General features: G+C 53.0%; 1 protein-coding gene across 1 annotated transcript; it reads right to left on the bottom strand.

Moving 5' to 3' along the window:
• Nucleotides 1-3,144: 3,144 nt before the first annotated feature.
• Nucleotides 3,145-17,861, bottom strand: prkg2l (protein kinase cGMP-dependent 2, like). Its single transcript, XM_030106411.1, has 19 exons — nucleotides 17,717-17,861; nucleotides 16,631-16,987; nucleotides 11,905-12,071; nucleotides 11,520-11,633; nucleotides 11,319-11,424; nucleotides 10,636-10,699; nucleotides 10,477-10,554; nucleotides 10,214-10,308; nucleotides 9,604-9,672; nucleotides 8,201-8,299; nucleotides 7,983-8,130; nucleotides 7,227-7,363; nucleotides 6,730-6,819; nucleotides 5,041-5,182; nucleotides 4,808-4,971; nucleotides 4,256-4,378; nucleotides 4,098-4,160; nucleotides 3,941-4,007; nucleotides 3,145-3,497 (listed from the first exon to the last, which is right to left on the bottom strand). Exons 1-19 carry the CDS (start codon nucleotides 17,836-17,838, stop codon nucleotides 3,402-3,404), a joined length of 2,301 nt encoding a protein of 766 aa, XP_029962271.1. The 5' UTR covers nucleotides 17,839-17,861; the 3' UTR covers nucleotides 3,145-3,401.
• Between the last annotated feature and the right edge of the window lie 584 nt (nucleotides 17,862-18,445).

Raw genomic sequence — 18,445 nt, 5'->3', positions numbered from 1 at the left:
GGGGAACAGGGGTCACTGTCACCCAGAACACAGAGCAGAGGGTAGACGGACTCAGTGAACACTCAGAATAATAATAACACATTTATTTTGTAATGTGCTTTAAAGGTGCATTAAGGAGTTTTACAACCTTAAAAATACTTATTTTCCACCATAAATATGTTACACATGTTTAATGATGTGTACAATGTGCCCTGACATATTCATTACCGGTACCTCTAACAGCGCTAAAGTGTAACTTAAAAGTCACAGTGCCGGTCCGGCTCCAGCATTTTTTGGGGGAGAATTTGAAAGGAATGACGTAATGCGCGCTCTGGCTTGTTCAGTTTCGTTTTGTCCGCCATTACTCCGCCAGATGCTTAGTGAGCAACAACTGAGCAGGATCTTCCAGAAAGTCAGAACAGACTGGCTTCTAGCACTGCAGCTCCACACAGACTCCACCAGGGAGAAGACACTTAAATCTTACTTGAGCGCTACTAAACAAGCGAAGACGGAGTCCCCCTCTTCCGTGCACGGGAGCCACAGGGACGAGTTTTTCACTAAGCTGCATTACGCCCAAGGCCTGCAGGGGGCGCTGTTTCACATAAAACGTGCAAACTCCTTAAGGCACCTTTAAGAGACAAGCAAACAGAGCACAAGCAGCAGACCGGTCCAGGCAGACCTCCTTTCACTCCGGTACTGAGTCTGAGAAAACTGAAGCAGAACAAACAAACAAACAAACAAACAAACAAACAAACAAACAAACAACAATTGCAACATGAACTATGTCAAACATGTTTATTTAAATGTGCACTTATACACAGTCTTGAGCCAAAACTTTTTGGTAATGTGAAAATAATGAGCCAAGCAGCACAAAAAGAAATAAATGAATACATTTAAATGTTTAATATTATTAATAAATACATAAAAATACATTTCTAAAACATGTACATTAGCACTAGGATTGCTTCATTTGAAAGTAAACATTAAAGCTGCTGTAGGCAGGATTTTGCTAGTCAATGCTAATTTTTCTGTGTTTTCTTTGGATTAAATGTTAGAGTATCCATTGATAATCCTTTAGGAGTGTAGCATCACTGCTCTACCGCGAGGGCGCAGCGTTCCCATCTGTCTCTGTTCTGAGCTGAAAAGGAATCTGGACAGCTCCAGGTATCTTTGACCAATCAGAAGAGCCCCTGAGGCTCTAACCGTGATTGGTCGAGGGGCGTTCGTCGCACGTTCTTGTGGGAGGGGCTTAACTTGCATAAGGGCGTGATGTCAGAGAAAACAGGACAGGATTGGCTGTGCTGGGTTTCAAATCGCCATCTTAGATGGGTCAAATCGCCATTTGCTTAGGTAACCCTAAGCAAGATGGCGGAGATGCGGAATCCTGCCTACAGCACCTTTAAGAATAATGGTGAGTATAGCTCTTCACTGCAGCTGGATAGACGAGTGTTTTTAGTAGGGGTGGGCTAATCTGGGTCCCCCTCAGAACACGTGGTTTCATAGGCCAAATACCCTCCTGATACAGAAACAAGCAAGTAAAGTTGTCTCAGTTTGGCATTTCGGTTGGTTCTTTTCATTTGTTTGGGATACTGTCAAAAAGGGCACTTTTCACATACCGAGTCCGTTATGCAATCCAACAATATATTTAGTTTTGACTTCAAAATTGATTGATTGGGTTTTTTGGAGTGCTGATTCCATTTATGATATTTTAAAGTGAGTTGAAGGTCCAGGTCTTGTGATATTAGTCAAGGTAATGCAGCACAAACCCCAGTTTTACAGGGAAAGTCAAGATTTTCCTATGATTTTGGTGCTCAGATTGACAAATAACAGACACTGCAGGCATATCTACTCAATAAAAGGACTCCAGACATAACACAACAGTGCCGAATAGTGTGTTTAATGTTTATAACTGTTCACTTTTTCTGTTTTGACCATTTCATACATGAAACACGGATGTAGGGTTTGCAATCGCATTTATTTTAGGTATAGTTGCTTGAAGTGCAGATGCTTAGTTGTATGCTTTCTTTGCAGAATCATGTCAACAATGTTGAAAACTAGAAGTTCTGACCCCAAGAAAAGTCTCCTGGACTGCTTGTACAGCATCCAAGATGAGAATGTGCCAAAAGCCAAGTTACCAAGTGGACAATATATTCTGGGCCAAATGCTGGCACTGTATGGAGCTGACGGCGGCACGGTGGATGCAGCTTCAAAGGATGGGTTAAATGCAGTGGAAGCATCTAGAAGTCGAGCGTGATATTGTGATGACAGTTGAAGACATCGCTTCCTATGAGGACAATTGTCATGGCACGTACACTGCCACTTGTTCACAAACGGTACCAAAGAATTGGTCCAAGCAACACAAAAGGAAACATGAGAGAGAAGAAAGTTTGTCCAGACACAGTGAAAAAGTAGAAGGCAGGAGGACATGGTCCGAAAAAGAGCGTGCTACACTGAAGCCATCGGAGATACAGCCACGAGATTGCAACAGTATACTCCATCAGTAGTTGAGAGCATGTCCAGCAAACAAGTCTCAGCCACTGTTACAGCTCAGAAGCCCCCTGACCAATCACTGACACATCTACATGTGGACCCTGCATCACCAGAGACGCATCCGAAAGCCAGGTGGAAACAGGGCCTGGTCTCCTCTGGAACTCAGAGCTCCAGTCCCTCTGAGCCTCTGGCCCTGTGGGCCTCATCCTGGGAATCTTTCTGGAAACCTCCCGCCTCCTCCACTCTGGAAATATAACACTCATCTGATGCAGTTTTTCGACTCAGCTTTATTTATAAAGCACTTTCAAACAACCATTGTGGCAACAAAGTTGCATGGGTAAGAAAAGGAAAAAACAAAAATAAATACAATGAAAAAAAATCAGAACAATAAAATGGGAGGTCTGGATGGAGTCCTGGAGGTCTGGACCCAGGAACCTCCAGGACCGGCTGGTCAGCTGACCCGAGCCTCCATCTGGACCTGGGTACCTCCAGGAGTGTAGGGGCGGAGCATCTCAGAGAGGGAGGGCGGGGCCAGGCCATTCAGAGATTTAAACAAATAAAAGATTATAAAACATGAATCATCTGCATAAAGTGGAGAGGAAGCAGGTGGAGCAGGTGGAGGAGGTGGAGGAGAGGAAGCAGGTAGAGGAGGTGGAGCAGGTGGAGGAGGTGGAGCAGGTAGAGGAGGTGGAGCAGGTGGAGGAGGTGGAGGAGATGGAGCAGGTAGAGGAGGTGGAGGAGAGGAAGCAGGTAGAGGAGGTGGAGGAGGTGGAGCAGGTGGAGGAGGTGGAGCAGGTGGAGGAACGTTGCAGTGTCTGCTTTGCAGATCAGCAGTGAGGAGGTGGGCGTCCCTGGGGAGAGACGGGGGTCAGAAGTCCCGGTCCTGGGGGGAGACGGGGGTCAGAAGTCCCGGTCCTGGGGGGAGACGGGGGTCAGAAGTCCCGGTCCCAGCCGGACAGCTCCTCCGGAGGCTGCTCTTCGTCGGGGGGGAAGACGTCGAAGTGGCTGTGGTCCGTCGCTCCCTGCAGCTGCAGAAACAACCACAGGACTCATCGTTAGGACCACTCCTCTGAGACCGCTCTCGTCACCGTCTGATGACACCCTATTGGCTACTGAGTGGAAGGGGCGGAGCTACTGCGGGAACCGCTCCACGTATTTGATATAACAAGATAAGCGTTGTCCTCAGTTTGACACAGAGGGACAGAAAGGCAGCAGGTAGCTGTATCTGTGGTCCACTCTGTGGAGGACCAGGTTGTGGACCAGCAGCTTGTAGAAGTGACTCGCACATCTGGACTAGCTGTCCAGGTGTGCGGTGGGCTGACTGTCCAGATGTGATGTACAGTGGACTGACTGTCCAGATGTGATGTGGATTGACTGTCCAGATGTGATGTACAGTGGGCTGACTGTCCAGATGTGCGGTGGGCTGACTGGCCAGATGTGTGGTGGGCAGACTGTCCAGATGTGCTCTCACCTGCCTCCTCAGTGGAGACTGCAGCTTGTGGCGTCTCAAACCCTCCCAGTTGAAGCCCTGGAACCACCTGAAACACAGACACACCCCCCGTCACACCCGGAACCTCCAGAACAATCCACAGGTCCTGTTACACCCCCCCCCCCCGTTCAGGACCTACTTGTGCTTCTTGATGTCGATGATGCCGTTCTTCTTGTTGCCCAGCCTGTCCACCGGGTTCAGCCTCGGAGGACAGGGGACAGTTAGTGTGTCTCCCTGCTCAGCTCCAGGCTGTCCCAGTCTGTTTTCACCCCCTGTGTGTCCTGGCCACCTCTGTACCTGCACAGCCTTCTGATCAGGTCTTCTGGACGCTTGCCGATCTTCTTGGGAAAGTCCACCTTGTCCATGCCATGGAGGACCATAGTGTAGATCTTTATGGGGTCTGCTCCAGAGAACGGCGGGCTGCAGAGAGGACAGACGTCTGTCAGCTCAGACCTGGACCGGAGGAGACGGCTGACAGTGCAGGAGCAAGATACTTTCCATTTTCAAACTTCATAAACTGATCATCGCTCTGAGACCAGAGGAAGCAGAGGAAGCTCAGCAGCTCCTCCTCGTTTGATAAATAACCTGACTTTCTGCTTTCAGCCTGACATCAGACTTCTCTAAAGTCCAGAAGAAATGCTGCAGGACTTCTGACTTAGTAAAAACTAAACTCCATGTAAAGATAACTCACTGCTCCGTATTGACAGTCAGTCATTGGCTGTACGGTTCGTACACTTCAGTGGAAGATGGAAAACACACACAGGTGAACTGATACACTGATGAGTGGATCAGCAGCAATAAAAGGCTGTGACGCTCTCACATTCCGCACAGCTAAAATCAACGTCTTACTTCCCAGTGAGAAGTTCAAATATGAGGATTCCCAAAGACCAGCAGTCGGCTCCAAAGTCATGGCCCTTGTTCATGATGACCTCTGGGGCCACGTACTCCGGAGTCCCACAAAACGTCCAGGTCTTCTTTCCAAGCCCAATCTTTTTGGCAAAGCCAAAGTCTGCCTGAGAAATGAGAGAAAATGTGAAAGCGAAGCAGAACGAGGCCCGAGGCTCTCTCCTGGCAGAACGTACCATCTTCACATAGCCCTCAGCGTCCAGCAGGAGGTTCTCTGGCTTCAGGTCTCGATACACGACCCCCATGGTGTGCAGATAGTCGAAGGCCTCCAGGACACAGCCGATGCAGAACCTGGCAGACGGCTCGTCGAAAAAGCTCCTGGAGAGGGAGAAGAGCCGGGAAGACAAACTTCCTTCGGGAAACATTCAGGAAACATTCAGGAAACATTCAGGAAACCTTCAGGAAACATTCAGGAAACATTCAGGAAACCTTCAGGAAACCTTCAGGAATCGTTTCACTAAGGAAGTGCAGGTTCAAACCTGCACTTCCTTAGTAAAACAAGGGAGTGTAAGTTTGAAACTTTGTGCAAATATATAAAAAATAATAAGTGTGTAGAAAAACAGAAACAGTGGTGGAGATTAGCGAGCTGTAGTCTGTCCTGAGAACGTTTCCTTGATTAGCCAAAATCAGCTACGATGTTGAAGGAAATGTCGGTTTGGCTGCAAAGGAAGTTTTCTTCCTCTTCTTCTCCTGCTTCATGATTTTCCTTCTTGTAAACAGTGTCTGGAGATAGGATGCAAGGCATCTGTTGTTTTCCAACCCTGCAGCAGGTGTTATGGATGAAGCAATAGATCCTGCAGAGCCCTCCAGGTCCCAGGACTCTGGTAGATCCTGCAGAACCCTCCAGCTCCCAGGACACTGGTAGATCCTGCAGAACCCTCCAACTCTTAGAGGACCCCAGCTTGAAGGAGATCCGGCCCAGGAAGGGCCAGAACACGGTTTGTTTTCATGTTTTCATGCATGAACTGCTCACACTGTGACTCGGCGGTTCGCAGCCGAGTGTGAAGCGACAGGGATGAGGATCAGCACCTCCAAATCCGAGGCCATGGTCCTCGACTGGAACAAGGTGGCTGCCCCCTCCAGGTCGGTGGAGAGACTCTGGCCCAAGTGGAGGAGTTTAAGTATCTTGGGGTCTTGATCACAGTGGGGGACGGATGGAGGTGAGATTGACAGGCGGATCGGTGCAGCGGCTGCAGTGATGCAGTCGCATCGGTCCATTGTGGTGAAGAAGGAGCTGAGCCGAAAGGAGAAGCTCTCGATTTACCGGTCAGTCTACGTTCCCACCCTCATCTATGGTCATGAGTTTTGGGTCATGACCGAAAGGACCCGATAACAAGCGGCTGAAACGAGCTTCCTCCGTAGGGGGGCTGGACTCCCTTAGAGACAGGGGGAGAAGCTACGTCACCAGGGAGGAGCTCAGAGTAGAGCCGCTACTCCTCTTCATCCAGAGGACCAGCTGAGGAGGTTCAGGCATGTGTTCAGGATGCCTCCAGGACGCCTTCCTGGGGAGGTGTTCCGGGCTTGTCCCACCAGGAGACCCCAGGGAAGACCAGGACACTCTGGAGAGACCATGTCTCTCGGCTGGCCTGGGAACGCCTTGGGATCCTCCCAGAGGAACTGGAGGAAGTGTCTGGGACAGGAAGTCTGGGAACAGGAAGTCTGGGCATCTCTGTTGAGACTGCTGCCCCCGCGACCCGGCCCCAGATAAACGGTGGAAAATGGATGGATGGATGGATGGAACTCACACTGTGATAATGTCAGGTGTAATCCAGAGATTCCACCTGTAACTGTAACTGTAACTGTAACTGTGCTGTCTGTGGTGAGTCAGGATGTTGGACAGGTCCAGAAACAGGACGTACACTCACATGTCCCGCAGCACCGTCCACAGCTCTCCGCCCAGGCAGGCCTCCAGCAGCATGTACACAAACCTGTCATCGCGAAACGTCCGGAACAACCTGGAAAACAGAGGCTGCCGTCGGCCGGTGCTCTGACCCCAGAGGTCATCACAACCACCGCTCTCATCGAAGCGTGGTGAGATGGACATGAGGCAGCCAGCAGTCTGATGGCCCCTCCCTCCACCGCCTGACGAGCAGCTGAGCAGCTCGCAGGAAAGCCTCGGCCTGGCTGAACTTCTGTGGTGAATAGCAGCGCACTGCACACACACAGCTTTGTTCTGGCTGTTGTCAGTGGAAAGAAGGGGGGGGGGGGGGGGGGGGCTCCGGCATTCTCCCTGCAGGACCCTAGTAACCCCGCTCTAAACCAACAGACCGACGGCTCGCTTTTCACTCTGCGCCAGACTCAGCGGGTTCCACAGCCTCCTGCAGGCCCCCCCAACCCGGAGCCCTGGCCTCAGTGGACTCACCTGATGATGAACGGGCAGTTGGTCTGCTGGAGGATGTTCTTCTCGGAGTAGACGTGCTCCTGCTGCCGGGTGTCCACCACGTGCTTCTTCTTGATGCACTTCAGGGCGAAGGCCACGTCTTCATCCTTCAGCTTCACCTGCAAAGCAGCCGAGCGGCCGGGGGGGTAAACCCTGCTGAGACCCCTACAACGAGGATGGAAGGACTCGTCCAGTCAGAACTGCTCGCTTTCTCATTTCTATTGACATAAAGCAATGTCAGTCAAGTTTTTCTCCTCATATATCCAATCAATGTCAAATCAGATTCTTTATAAAGAGCTTTTCACAGAAAAACGTAATTAACCTGAACCCAGTACGGTTGGGGAAGTGGCTGCCTCTCAACTGGAAGGTTCAACTCCCTGTCTGTCCACATGTGTGAGCAAGGCACGGACCCCCGACCCGCTCCCAGTGGGTGGTCTGGTCTGAGCTCCCGAGGGGGCGGCCACCTCCACTGGTGTGTGTGTGTGAAAGTTAAAATAATTTGAGGGCTGCTGAATGTATGAGTGAATGAATGTATTTACCATCAGCAAACCTGTGACGAGACGTAACCACCGAGGATGATGTCCATGTGGACGGTGTGTGGACCCGGCCTCATGTTCTACCTTGGTGGCAATCTGTAAACTAGAGCTGCTCCCAGTGCAGTGTGAGTGTGTGAATGGGTGAATGGGTGAATGTGAGGCGTCGGAGGAGACTGCAGCACCTGGTGAAGGTTTGACTCACCAGCTCCACCCGCCCGAAGCCTCCGACGCCCAGCGTGGCCACCAGCTCCAGCTCCTGGAAGGGCCGGTGGTCCGGCAGCAGAGCGATCCTGGACCGGAGCCGGCTCAGCTCCTGGACCTCTGCGCTCTCCGTCTGAGGGGGGCGGGGCCTGAAACAGAGCCAGAGCGTTCACCAGCCTGCAGGAAGCAGAGTGTGGAGGCCGGCGGTCCGTCACTCACAGAGCGTTCCTCCGCTCGTCGCTCCGGGACAGCTCCGCCACGTACTCCTTCAGATACACCTGCAGCTCCGCGAAGGTTCCCACCGTCTGGTTAAAGTTACTGGAGACAGGAAAACCATCAGGAAGAGAAGGAAGGACAGAGCTGCTTTCCAAACACACAGAGAGACACGGGACTTAACGAAGAACACAAGAAGGAAATGGAATTCACTGATTGTGTTCTGGGCGGTTTGTAGATAGAACGCTGTGCTGTTTCATCCCTCCTGACCGCCAGAAGGTGGCGCTGAAAGCACTGAATGACTAATACCAGCTAGTCAGGAGGATCCCAGAGGCCAGCCTCACTGAGGCCTCTGCAGAGCCCAGGGCCACGCCCCTTTCTGGCTGTTCAACCTAGAAAAGGTGGCGGCGTCTCCCAGGAGGCAGCGGCCCTTCGTCCTCCAGGCTCCTCCCCTCAGGACGGCCCACGGCGGACACTGCTCTGCTGGAGCGGCAGAACACCCCCGGTGGTAGTGGGCGGTTCTCCGCCTGATGGGAATGGCGAATGGCAAGGCAAGGCACCATGGAGGTACGACGTCCAGCTGGATGGTTGTAGTCCAACACGTGGCTCTCCGGGGAAAGGCGCCTAAGGTCTTTCACACGGCCTGGGAGAAAAGGTTCAGGAGGTGGTCCTGGTACGGTGTGAGGATCTGCCGGATCCAGATCAGTTTCAGCACCGCTCGCCCCCTGGGGTGTTCACACTGGGCCTCACCAGCGCCATCCTGAGGCAGTCAGGTGGTAGTGCACCCAAGGGTGGGGGACCCCTGCTGGGAGACTTCAGCATGCCTCCCAGCAGGAGGTCCTGCATGCCCCCGGAGCAGGGGGGGGACCAGCCGGGGGCCTGAGCAGGGGGGCGACCAGCTGGGGGTCTGAGCAGGGGGGCGACCAGCCGGGGGTCTGAGCTGGTTGGGGGGGGGGGGACTGGGGGGACTGGGGGCCTGAGCGGGGGGGGGACAGCTGGGGGCCTGAGCAGGGGGGCCAGCCGGGGGCCTGAGCAGGGGGAGGACTGGGGGCCTGAGCAGGGGGAGGACTGGGGGCCTGAGCAGGGGGGGGACTGGGGGCCTGAGCAGGGGGGGACCAGCCGGGGGCCTGAGCAGGGGGGGACCAGCCGGGGGCCTGAGCAGGGGGGGACCAGCCGGGGGCCTGAGCTGACAGACCGGCGCCAGTAAGCTGGGGAACGGGTTCACCAGTGACAGTGGAGACAAGAAGAGTCAAACCGGAAGCAGCACCAGAACCAGAACCTTCCTGGGGTCACCCAGGGGTCACAGGGGACAATGTTGGTATGGCGAAGGGAAGTGCTTTAAACAGCGCCTTCTGGTGGTCAGTAGGGATGAAACAACCTCCACCCCCTGCTGTGCGACCGTCACTCACTCTCTGTCCACCACCAGGCAGTGTGTGTCGTCCTCACTGCACACGATGTTAGCTGAGCGCACGTCGTCGCTGTGGACACACACACACACACACACACACACACACACACACACACACACTCAGAATAAGTTGGACATGCAGTCTGAATGTCAGATCCTCATCATGTCCCTGTCCAGACTGCTGGAGGACCGTCCTTCTTGTTTGATGTGTCGGCTGTCTGCCGTGTCCTGAGGCGTCTCTGTCCTGACTGCCCGGCCGTCTCACTGCAGTTTCAGGATTTGTGTCTGATCATCACTGACTGACACCTTGTTGTCTGATCTCAGCCGGTTAGCTGTTGTCTGTCCTGACATGTCTCCTAATTTTACCCTCCTTCATTGTCCTTTCTGGAATGTGCTCGTGTGGGATTTCTCTCCTCACTGGAATGTTCTTGTGTGAATAACTCAAACTGTTTAATATGATGATCACATCCCACCACTGAAGTGATTTCCTGTTGAAGTTCACTCCACACTACGGCTACCACTGCAGTCTGACTCCCTGCCCCCCTCCAGGGGTCCGCTCCACCAGACCAGACCCGACACTGACCCATGTCTGAGAAGTTCTGCTGCTCAACCTGATCAGAGCTTTCTCTCCAAAGTAGTCCCCGACTCCCAGCGTCTTGATCTCCTGAGGCTCAGCCAGGCCCTCGGAGCTCTGAGTGACAACGACCTGGAGACGCACACACACACACACACACACACACACACACACACACACACACACACACACACACACACACACACACACACACACACACACACACACACACACACACACAGATGGAGGATTTAAAGGGCTGCAGCCAGTCAGCATGAGTCACTGTTGGGACTGTGGTACCTGTCCTTTAGCGATGATGAAGAACGTGCTCCCCTCCTCTCCCTCTCGAATGATGTACTCCCCCTTCTGGAAACAGTCCTGAGGGGAGCAGAGGCAGGGATCCTGCTCTCAGACCGGCTGGTCCTGGTCCCCGCTCCGGACCAGAGCGGCAGTACTCACCACCTCCAGGCAGTCCACGATCTTCGAGAGTTTCTCCTCCGGCAGCTCTCGGAGCAGAGACACACTCAAACACACACACACACACGCACACACACACACACACACACACACACACACACACACACACGCACAAGAGCTTGTGTTACTGTGAAGCATTCACTGTAATAGATTCATGAGGACCGCTGAAGGGGGGCGGGGTCTTCAGGCCAGGGTTCCTCATCAGAGCGCATCCTGAACACCCTGACTGCTGGAACTCCATGACAGGAATGTCATTTAGACGGAGTCCCTGAGCAAGGCACTGCCGCCTGCCTCACATCCTCCTGGGTTTCACTTGGCTTCACTTTCTTCTTCTAACCTCTGCCCTGGTCCTAATCCTGGACCTGACCTTGATGCTGATCCTGAATCTGACCCTGATCCTCCCCCTGGTCCTAATCCTGGACCTGACCTTGATCCGGATCCTGAATCCGACCCTGATCCTAACACTGACCTTGATCCTAATCCTGTTCCCAACCCTGGTTCTGATCCTGGTGCTGGTACCGATCCTGTAGCTGACCCTGAGCTTGGTCCTGAGTCTTGCTTCTGTTCCTGACCCTGATCCCAGTACTGATCCTGGTCCTGATCCTGATCCTGGTCCTTGTCCTGATCCTTCCACGTGCCCTGGTTGGACCGGGTCTTGAGCGTACCTGCGCAGGAAGCTGAAGTGCTGGTCGTGTCTGGCCTGTGTGGTCTGCATCATGATGGTCTGGAAGGTCTGCCGGTCCAGGGCCCAGATGTGTGACTGCAGCACAGCTGCAATGGAAGCCAGACAGCAGTCCTCAGCAGCCCTGCAGGTGGGCTGTGCCGGTCCGGCACCGTGCTCGTGGACCGGTTCTGCTGTGGCTCACCTCTGACCGTGGCCGTTCTCCTGCAGTTGTACAGAATGGCCAGTTCTCCAAATGCCGTGCCCGGACGCATCTCTCCCAGCAGCTTCCCGTTCTGGACCACCTCCAGCAGGCCCTCTGCAGGACCAGAGAAGACCAGCTGAGCTGGACTGGGGGTCACCGTCCTCACAGTTCAAGTCTCCTGGCCCTGACCCTGAGAATGGCTCAGTGAACAGAGGGGTCAGGCCTCGGGCTCTGTCTGGATGGTTCCACGGTGTGTCAGCGACACAGAGGGTCAGAAATCAAGAGCCCTTCCTCACATGGAGCATTTCAGCTCTGTCAGCCCAGCAGACATCCTCCGGACCATGAACCTGACACATCAGCAGCTCAGTCTAGTTGGTGATCCTACCTGCCAGCACGTACAGGAAGTTCCCAGCGCCTCCCTCCTCGATCACCAGCTCGTCCTCCAGGTAAACCTTCTCAAACATGCAGTCCACCATGTCCCTCATGTGCTGCGGCTCCAGCTTCTTCAGGAAGTCGTTGTTCATGATGGCGTCGTTGACGAGCTTCCTGGTGCTGGCGTGAAAACAGAGTCTCAGCTCCATCACTGTCCTGTCTGCACATGGAGTCTGAACACCTAGCAGTAGTGGTACAAGCTTCACGTTGAACATGCAAAAGACAAAAGGATCAACGAAGAGAACAGGGTAGAACATTCAGTGATAAAAACAATATAGAACAACACAACATGTACCAGAGTCGTTTACATGGAAGAACGGGACGAAGCAAGATGAAGCAAGAAGTCACTGCTGGTTATATCCCACCTTGCCAAAAAATGGCCATTATTATTATGTGCAAAAATAATTCAAAACAAAACAAAACAACTCCGTCCCCTTCCTGAGCAGGGCTGAGAGCTTCTATCACCACTGGCTGGTTTGAGTGAAAGAGAGGAGGTCCCTGGGAGGACCTCAGGCAGGATGCAGCACCCTGTGAGCCTCCTGGCTGCCTGACAGTGGGATGATGATTTACCTTTTGAACCCTTCCAGCCCCAGGTGTAGAGGCCATGCTGGGACAGCCTCCTGCTGCCTGGGGAAAGTGTCGGCACGCCTTCCAGGAACCATGAGACGAGGCTGCAGCTGCCCTCTGCCACCCTGTTCTCTGATACAGGCGGCTTTGATAGCCGCCATCATGCTCCAAGGGGGGGACGGTGGTTTCCTGCCTCAAGCAGCTCCCACAGGTGGCGGATCACTTCTGGAGCCGTTCAGGTCAGGGGTTCTGCCTGTTTGCTCTGCATCGCGGCACGACGAGGGCCCAGCCATATGAACACACTGCCCTTGCTGACGGGGCTTGAGCACCATGAATGGTCTGACCACCACTGTGCTAGTGCCATGCCCAACCCGTCAGTCCTCACAGCGTCCAGGACCACAGCCTCAGCCCCTGCTGGAGAGGGATGGAACTGGGGCCCTTGAGCTTGAGTCAGAAGGTCCTGGTGGACCAGGAGCTCCAGTGGCCTCCTGTTCAGCAGAGGCACCATCCAGAAGAACCACATCATGTGGGACCAGATTGGAGCTACCAGAATCCGCCTCAGCTCCTCCACCTGAACCTCAGCGGCAGGGTGGGGAGAGGACTGAATGGGGGGATGCAGCAACCCTGAAGGCCATTGGTGGGCCATGGCATGTGGGGTGGGGGTCTTATCCTATGGGAAAGAAAAGACGCTAGATCTCTTCAACCACTTCAGGGTCGTTCCACTCTTGGAGAGGAGGTTCAGTCCCAGGTTCACCTGTCCAGGTACGTGCATGGTTCTGAGTGACAGGAGTCATGTGCCTGCCCACACGACCAGCCTGCAGGGCGTAGGGAGCCCAGCCCCCCCTCCGTCAGTTGACGTACGCCGCCGCCACCTTGCTGTCTGTTCTTATAGTGACGACCCTGGACGCCTGCTGCCGAGTGCTGGAGAGCCAGGTAAATGGCCCTGAGTTCCTGTCCCGCCCAGACCCCACTCCAGCACCCGGTGGAGCCTTTGAGGACCGCCTGGTGGTGCAGCACCGGACCCAGCCCACTGCCCCCCCAGACGTCAGCTGGGGTTCCCCACCCTCCGAGGGCGGTGCGCAGCCTCCCAGTGGCACCAGGAGATGTTTTTTAGCAGAAAACGTCACCGTAGTGAAGGGGCTCTATGCACAACTCAACCACTTCCTGAACTTCAGGAGGCTCCTTGTTTCCTGTCTTTCGTGATAGGATGAGCTGATTAATGCAGGTGTGTCTGAAGTTGTTCCAGAGGTCAGACACACCTGCATTAATCAGCTCGTCCTGTCATGATAGACAGGAAACAAGGAGCCTCCTGAAGTTCAGGAAGTGGTGAAGTTGTGCATAGAGTCCCTTTGCTAAGTATTTCTCCAAACACACAGTAACTTGGATCAGGTAGCTTCAGTGACTTGAAATTAATATGAAGAGATTTGCTGCCCCCCCCCCCCGGACACGATCTCCTACTCCAGGTGCCTTACCAGAGCCAAGACAATCATGAAGGATTTCCACCACCTGCTCTGCATGCTGCCCTCTGGAGGAAGGCTCAGATCCATCAAGAGCAGAACAGACAGGCTCAGAAACAGCTTCTTCCTCTGGGCTATGAGAACCTGAACTCAGCATGAACATCTCCTCCACACATCACTGTGTAGCATTTCTCACGTGCAACATTGACACCACCACCCATGCACCCATATTACCATGTGCAATACCTGCTATCTTATTTTCCAACTATTTATTTTTCCTATGTGCAATGTGACATTATTTATTACTCTGTATATAGTCCCTCTCCTCCTTACCCATCATCGAATACTCTGTTAATTGTCAATTTTTTTTTTGTCACTCGTGTCTTTTTGCTTGTTATAATGTAGAACTTTTATGAATTTTATGCATTATAGTGGATCTGCTGGAATTTCGCTGGCCAGGAAACTGATCGATGATAAATAAAGAATCTTGAATCTTGAATCTTGAATTTCTAAAGTAATTAAGTTCAAAAGTTGCTGTAATTTTTTTTCCTGTTTCTAAAATACTTCAATGGCAAATAATATAAATTAGTGTGATATTTCAGCTGTGACACAGTTCTGGTCCTACTCAGGTAGATATATACTATATCATGACAAAGAAAAGTATTGTCTGCATTATTTCCCATGTTGAGGATGAGGCAGCTGTGTAACGCAGGTCACCGTTAACAGTGATTCTATTCTGTGTCCACACCTCTCACACTGAGAGGACACAAAGTTTTCCATCCCTTTTACTTGGTTTTCCTGGAAAATCATTCATTACTTCTCTCATGTATGAATTCTAAATATATATATTTTCTTTTTTGCAGAGGACCATTAAAATACTGTTTTTAAATAATTAATGTAATCCCATTGATATTAAGAATATTGTCAGTACCCGTGTTGTTCTGGGTTTAAACCACATTATCCATTTGAATATATTCAGCAGAGTGTGAGTGTGTGTGTGAGTGTGTGTGTGTGTGTGTGTGTGTGTGTGTGTGTGTGTGTGTGTGTGTGTGTGTGGTCCCCTCATTTCCACATCACACAGTGGAGATGTGCCCATCCACTGCCCCCTGGCTGAGCGCTGGGCCCTCCTGGTTCCTCTATTGAAGCAGTAATGACGGGGAGCCCTCCTCGGACCCTCCTCCAGGTCTCGTGTTCTTTTGTTCCCTCGATGTTGTTCTATTATCCAGAGATGCTAATGAATGCTGTCAGGTGCAGAGTGGAACACAAAGCTCCTCTTGCTCATTATTGTGTGTTTGTGGATCAAACTGTCTGACTGGGAACATATTTGCTTTGGTTGATTGATGCTGATCAAATATTTTACAAAATACTCCTGTTTTTTGATTTCTGTAGAGTTTTGAAACAGAAAGAAACCACTTGACTTCAGCAGCCTCAAAACCAACTCACTAAAACTCAACTCACTCTGGATCGACACCAGTCAGCAACAGTAACTACATACAGTAAATATATACTGCTGCCCAGAACATCACCGAGACCAACCAGCTGGTCTGCAGTACGGCGTCAGTCATCCTACAGATGCTTTAGCTACAAGATGAACAGCATGAGCAGCCAGAAGTCAGAGTCTCGGCTCGAGGATAGAGGGAAAAAAATCAAGGAAGCACAGAAAAAAATTAGCCTCCTGACAAACTGAACAGAGGTCTGAAGATTAAGAAGGAGCTGCCCAAGAAACACAGCGAGCTGTCCACAGCCGAGGCTCTGAGACTGCTGAGCAAGCAGGCCTCTGCTAGATCCTGCAGAACCCTCCAGCTCCAGGCCTCTGCTAGATCCTGTAGAACCCTCCAGCTCCCAGGCCTCTGGTAGATCCTGCAGAACCCTCCAGCTCCCAGGCCTCTGGTAGATCCTGTAGAACCCTCCAGCTCCCAGGCCTCTGCTAGATCCTGCAGAACCCTCCAGCTCCCAGGACTCTGGTAGACCCTGCAGAACCCTCCAGCTCCCAGGCCTCTGCTAGATCCTGCAGAACCCTCCAGCTCCCAGGCCTCTGGTAGATCCTGCAGAACCCTCCAGCTCCAGGCCTCTGCTAGATCCTGTAGAACCCTCCAGCTCCCAGGCCTCTGGTAGATCCTGCAGAACCCTCCAGCTCCCAGGCCTCTGCTAGATCCTGCAGAACCCTCCAGCTCCCAGGCCTCTGGTAGATCCTGCAGAACCCTCCAGCTCCAGGACTCTGGTAGATCATGCAGAACCCTCCAGCTCCCAGGCCTCTGGTAGATCCTGCAGAACCCTCCAGCTCCAGGACTCTGGTAGATCATGCAGAACCCTCCAGCTCCCAGGCCTCTGGTAGATCCTGCAGAACCCTCCAGCTCCAGGACTCTGGTAGATCATGCAGAACCCTCCAGCTCCCAGGCCTCTGGTAGATCCTGCAGAACCCTCCAGCTCCCAGGACTCTGGTAGATCATGCAGAACCCTCCAGCTCCCAGGCCTCTGGTAGATCCTGCAGAACCCTCCAGCTCCCAGGCCTCTGGTAGATCCTGCAGAACCCTCCAGCGCCAGGCCTCTAGTTGAAGGAGTTTCCGTCCAGGAAGGGTGAGAACCCAGTTCAGAGCTTCAGACCGGACCTTATGCAAGCTGCACTGTGTGGGTGTGGGTGTGAGTGAAGCCTACTGAGAGCTCTTGTGGACGGCCTTTCCAATGCAGATGTTGGATGTTCTGGATCCTCCACAGAAGTTTTCTGATGTGGGTTCAGCCGAGACGCCTTCCTTTGCTTTGAGTCGGCGGTGGACCTCCACGGCCACCCTGTGGAAGCGGCTGGGACCCTGGTCGATGGCGCTGAAGCGCCGAGCGCTGGCGCCCGGCGAGGAGCATCCCAGCTTGGCGTTGTAGCCGATGGCGTCCTGGAGCTTGTCGATCTGGGAGATCTTGGTTGCCAGTTCCTTCTGGAGCTGCTGGATCTGCAGCTGCTGGGCTTCAGACTCGAGGTCACGTCGTGTTAGCTCTGCTTCCAGCTGGGCGACTCGTAAACTGAAAGAAAAAACAAAGAACCAGTCAGTTCACTGACAGAACAGAGAGGCAGCCCGGCGTCCAACAGGCTGAGGAGGACGCTCAAGCTGGAAGAACGGTGAGCCGAGTCCGGGCAGGACCACCTCCTTACAGCACAGCTCAGACTCAGCCCACATCCCAGGAACCAGCCAGTGCTGGTCTGGGACCAGCAGCTGTTCTTCATTCATTCATTCATTCATTCATTCATTCATTCATTCATTCATTCATTCATTCATCTTCTGTACTGTACAGTTCCAGTCCATCACAGGCTCCACCTGGACAGGTCCCCAGTCCATCACAGGGTCCACCTGGACAGGTCCCCAGTCCATCACAGGCTCCACCTGGACAGGTCTCCAGTCCTTCACTCCCACACTAACATTAGGAGGACACCAGCGTGACGGGAGGCATATTCTGGGACAGGCTTTGAGCTGGATCACTTCCTCCTGGACTGAATCGGGACAGCACCTGATGTGACCCGAGTCCTTCAGTCCCAGGGTCCCTACAGGACTCTTTCCTGGACTCACCTCACTCCTCTAAACCTGGTCAGAGATATTTCTCGATGCTCAGGATCTCACACCAGTAAACAGCGAATGCAGTACAGAAAGTATTGACCATACTGACCGCAGTAGAAGGTATTGAGCATACTGAGCACCGTGCAGTGGAAGGTCCTGTTCCACGTCGGTCCACAGCTGTGGCGGGTCGGACTCTAACCTGAGCACGTCTGAGTCCACGTCAGCTGCGTCTGTGTGGACGGAGGCCAGGCAGTTGTTGTCCTCAGCTCGAGGGACTTTGATCGACCCGTTGCCCATGGCCAGGCTTCCACTGCACACCATAGGAACGGCCCCCGGTTCGAACTCCCCACAATGACTGTCTGTGGAGAAACCAGGCACACGAGTCAGGAGGTCGTCCTCCACGGACCTCTCTTCTGCCAATCATCAGTGCTGACAGCTAAACGGAGTTTTCTCAATTTTAGCCTGGTAAACATTGAACGCCCCCTACCCAGCATGCACCTGCACTCCTTAGATCATCCTTCATGAAGCAAGCAGCCGTCCGGGGCGGTTTACTCACAGCGAGCTGAAGAAGGAAGGAGCAGAGACCATCCAGCCGGAGAGGCAGTGTGCCCCGCTGCCTCTGCTCTGTCTGCACACACACACACACACACACACACACACACACACACACACAGCAGTCTGAGCCGGAGGATTGGCAGTGTGTAGCACCCCCTGCTGGTCTCCTGTCAGGTCTGCAGGCTGCAGGATGGGAGACATGGACCAAACCCTGAGCTCAGCACGAGACCAGAAGCTGAGCTGGTCTGCAGACCAGGATCCAGGGACATGGCTGAGGTTTAGAGGGCTGCAGAGAGGGAGTTCTGGTTTGCTGAAGTGGGAGTGGCAGTCAGTCGTGGGATCTCGTTGTGAAGCAGCTGTTTGTAGACATGGT

Source organism: Salarias fasciatus, chromosome 13 (genome assembly GCF_902148845.1).
Source record: "Salarias fasciatus chromosome 13, fSalaFa1.1, whole genome shotgun sequence".
Classification (NCBI taxonomy): Eukaryota; Metazoa; Chordata; class Actinopteri; order Blenniiformes; family Blenniidae; genus Salarias; species Salarias fasciatus.
The sequence above is the reverse complement of the archived record's forward strand: the minus strand, read 5'-3'. Positions and strand labels throughout refer to the sequence as shown.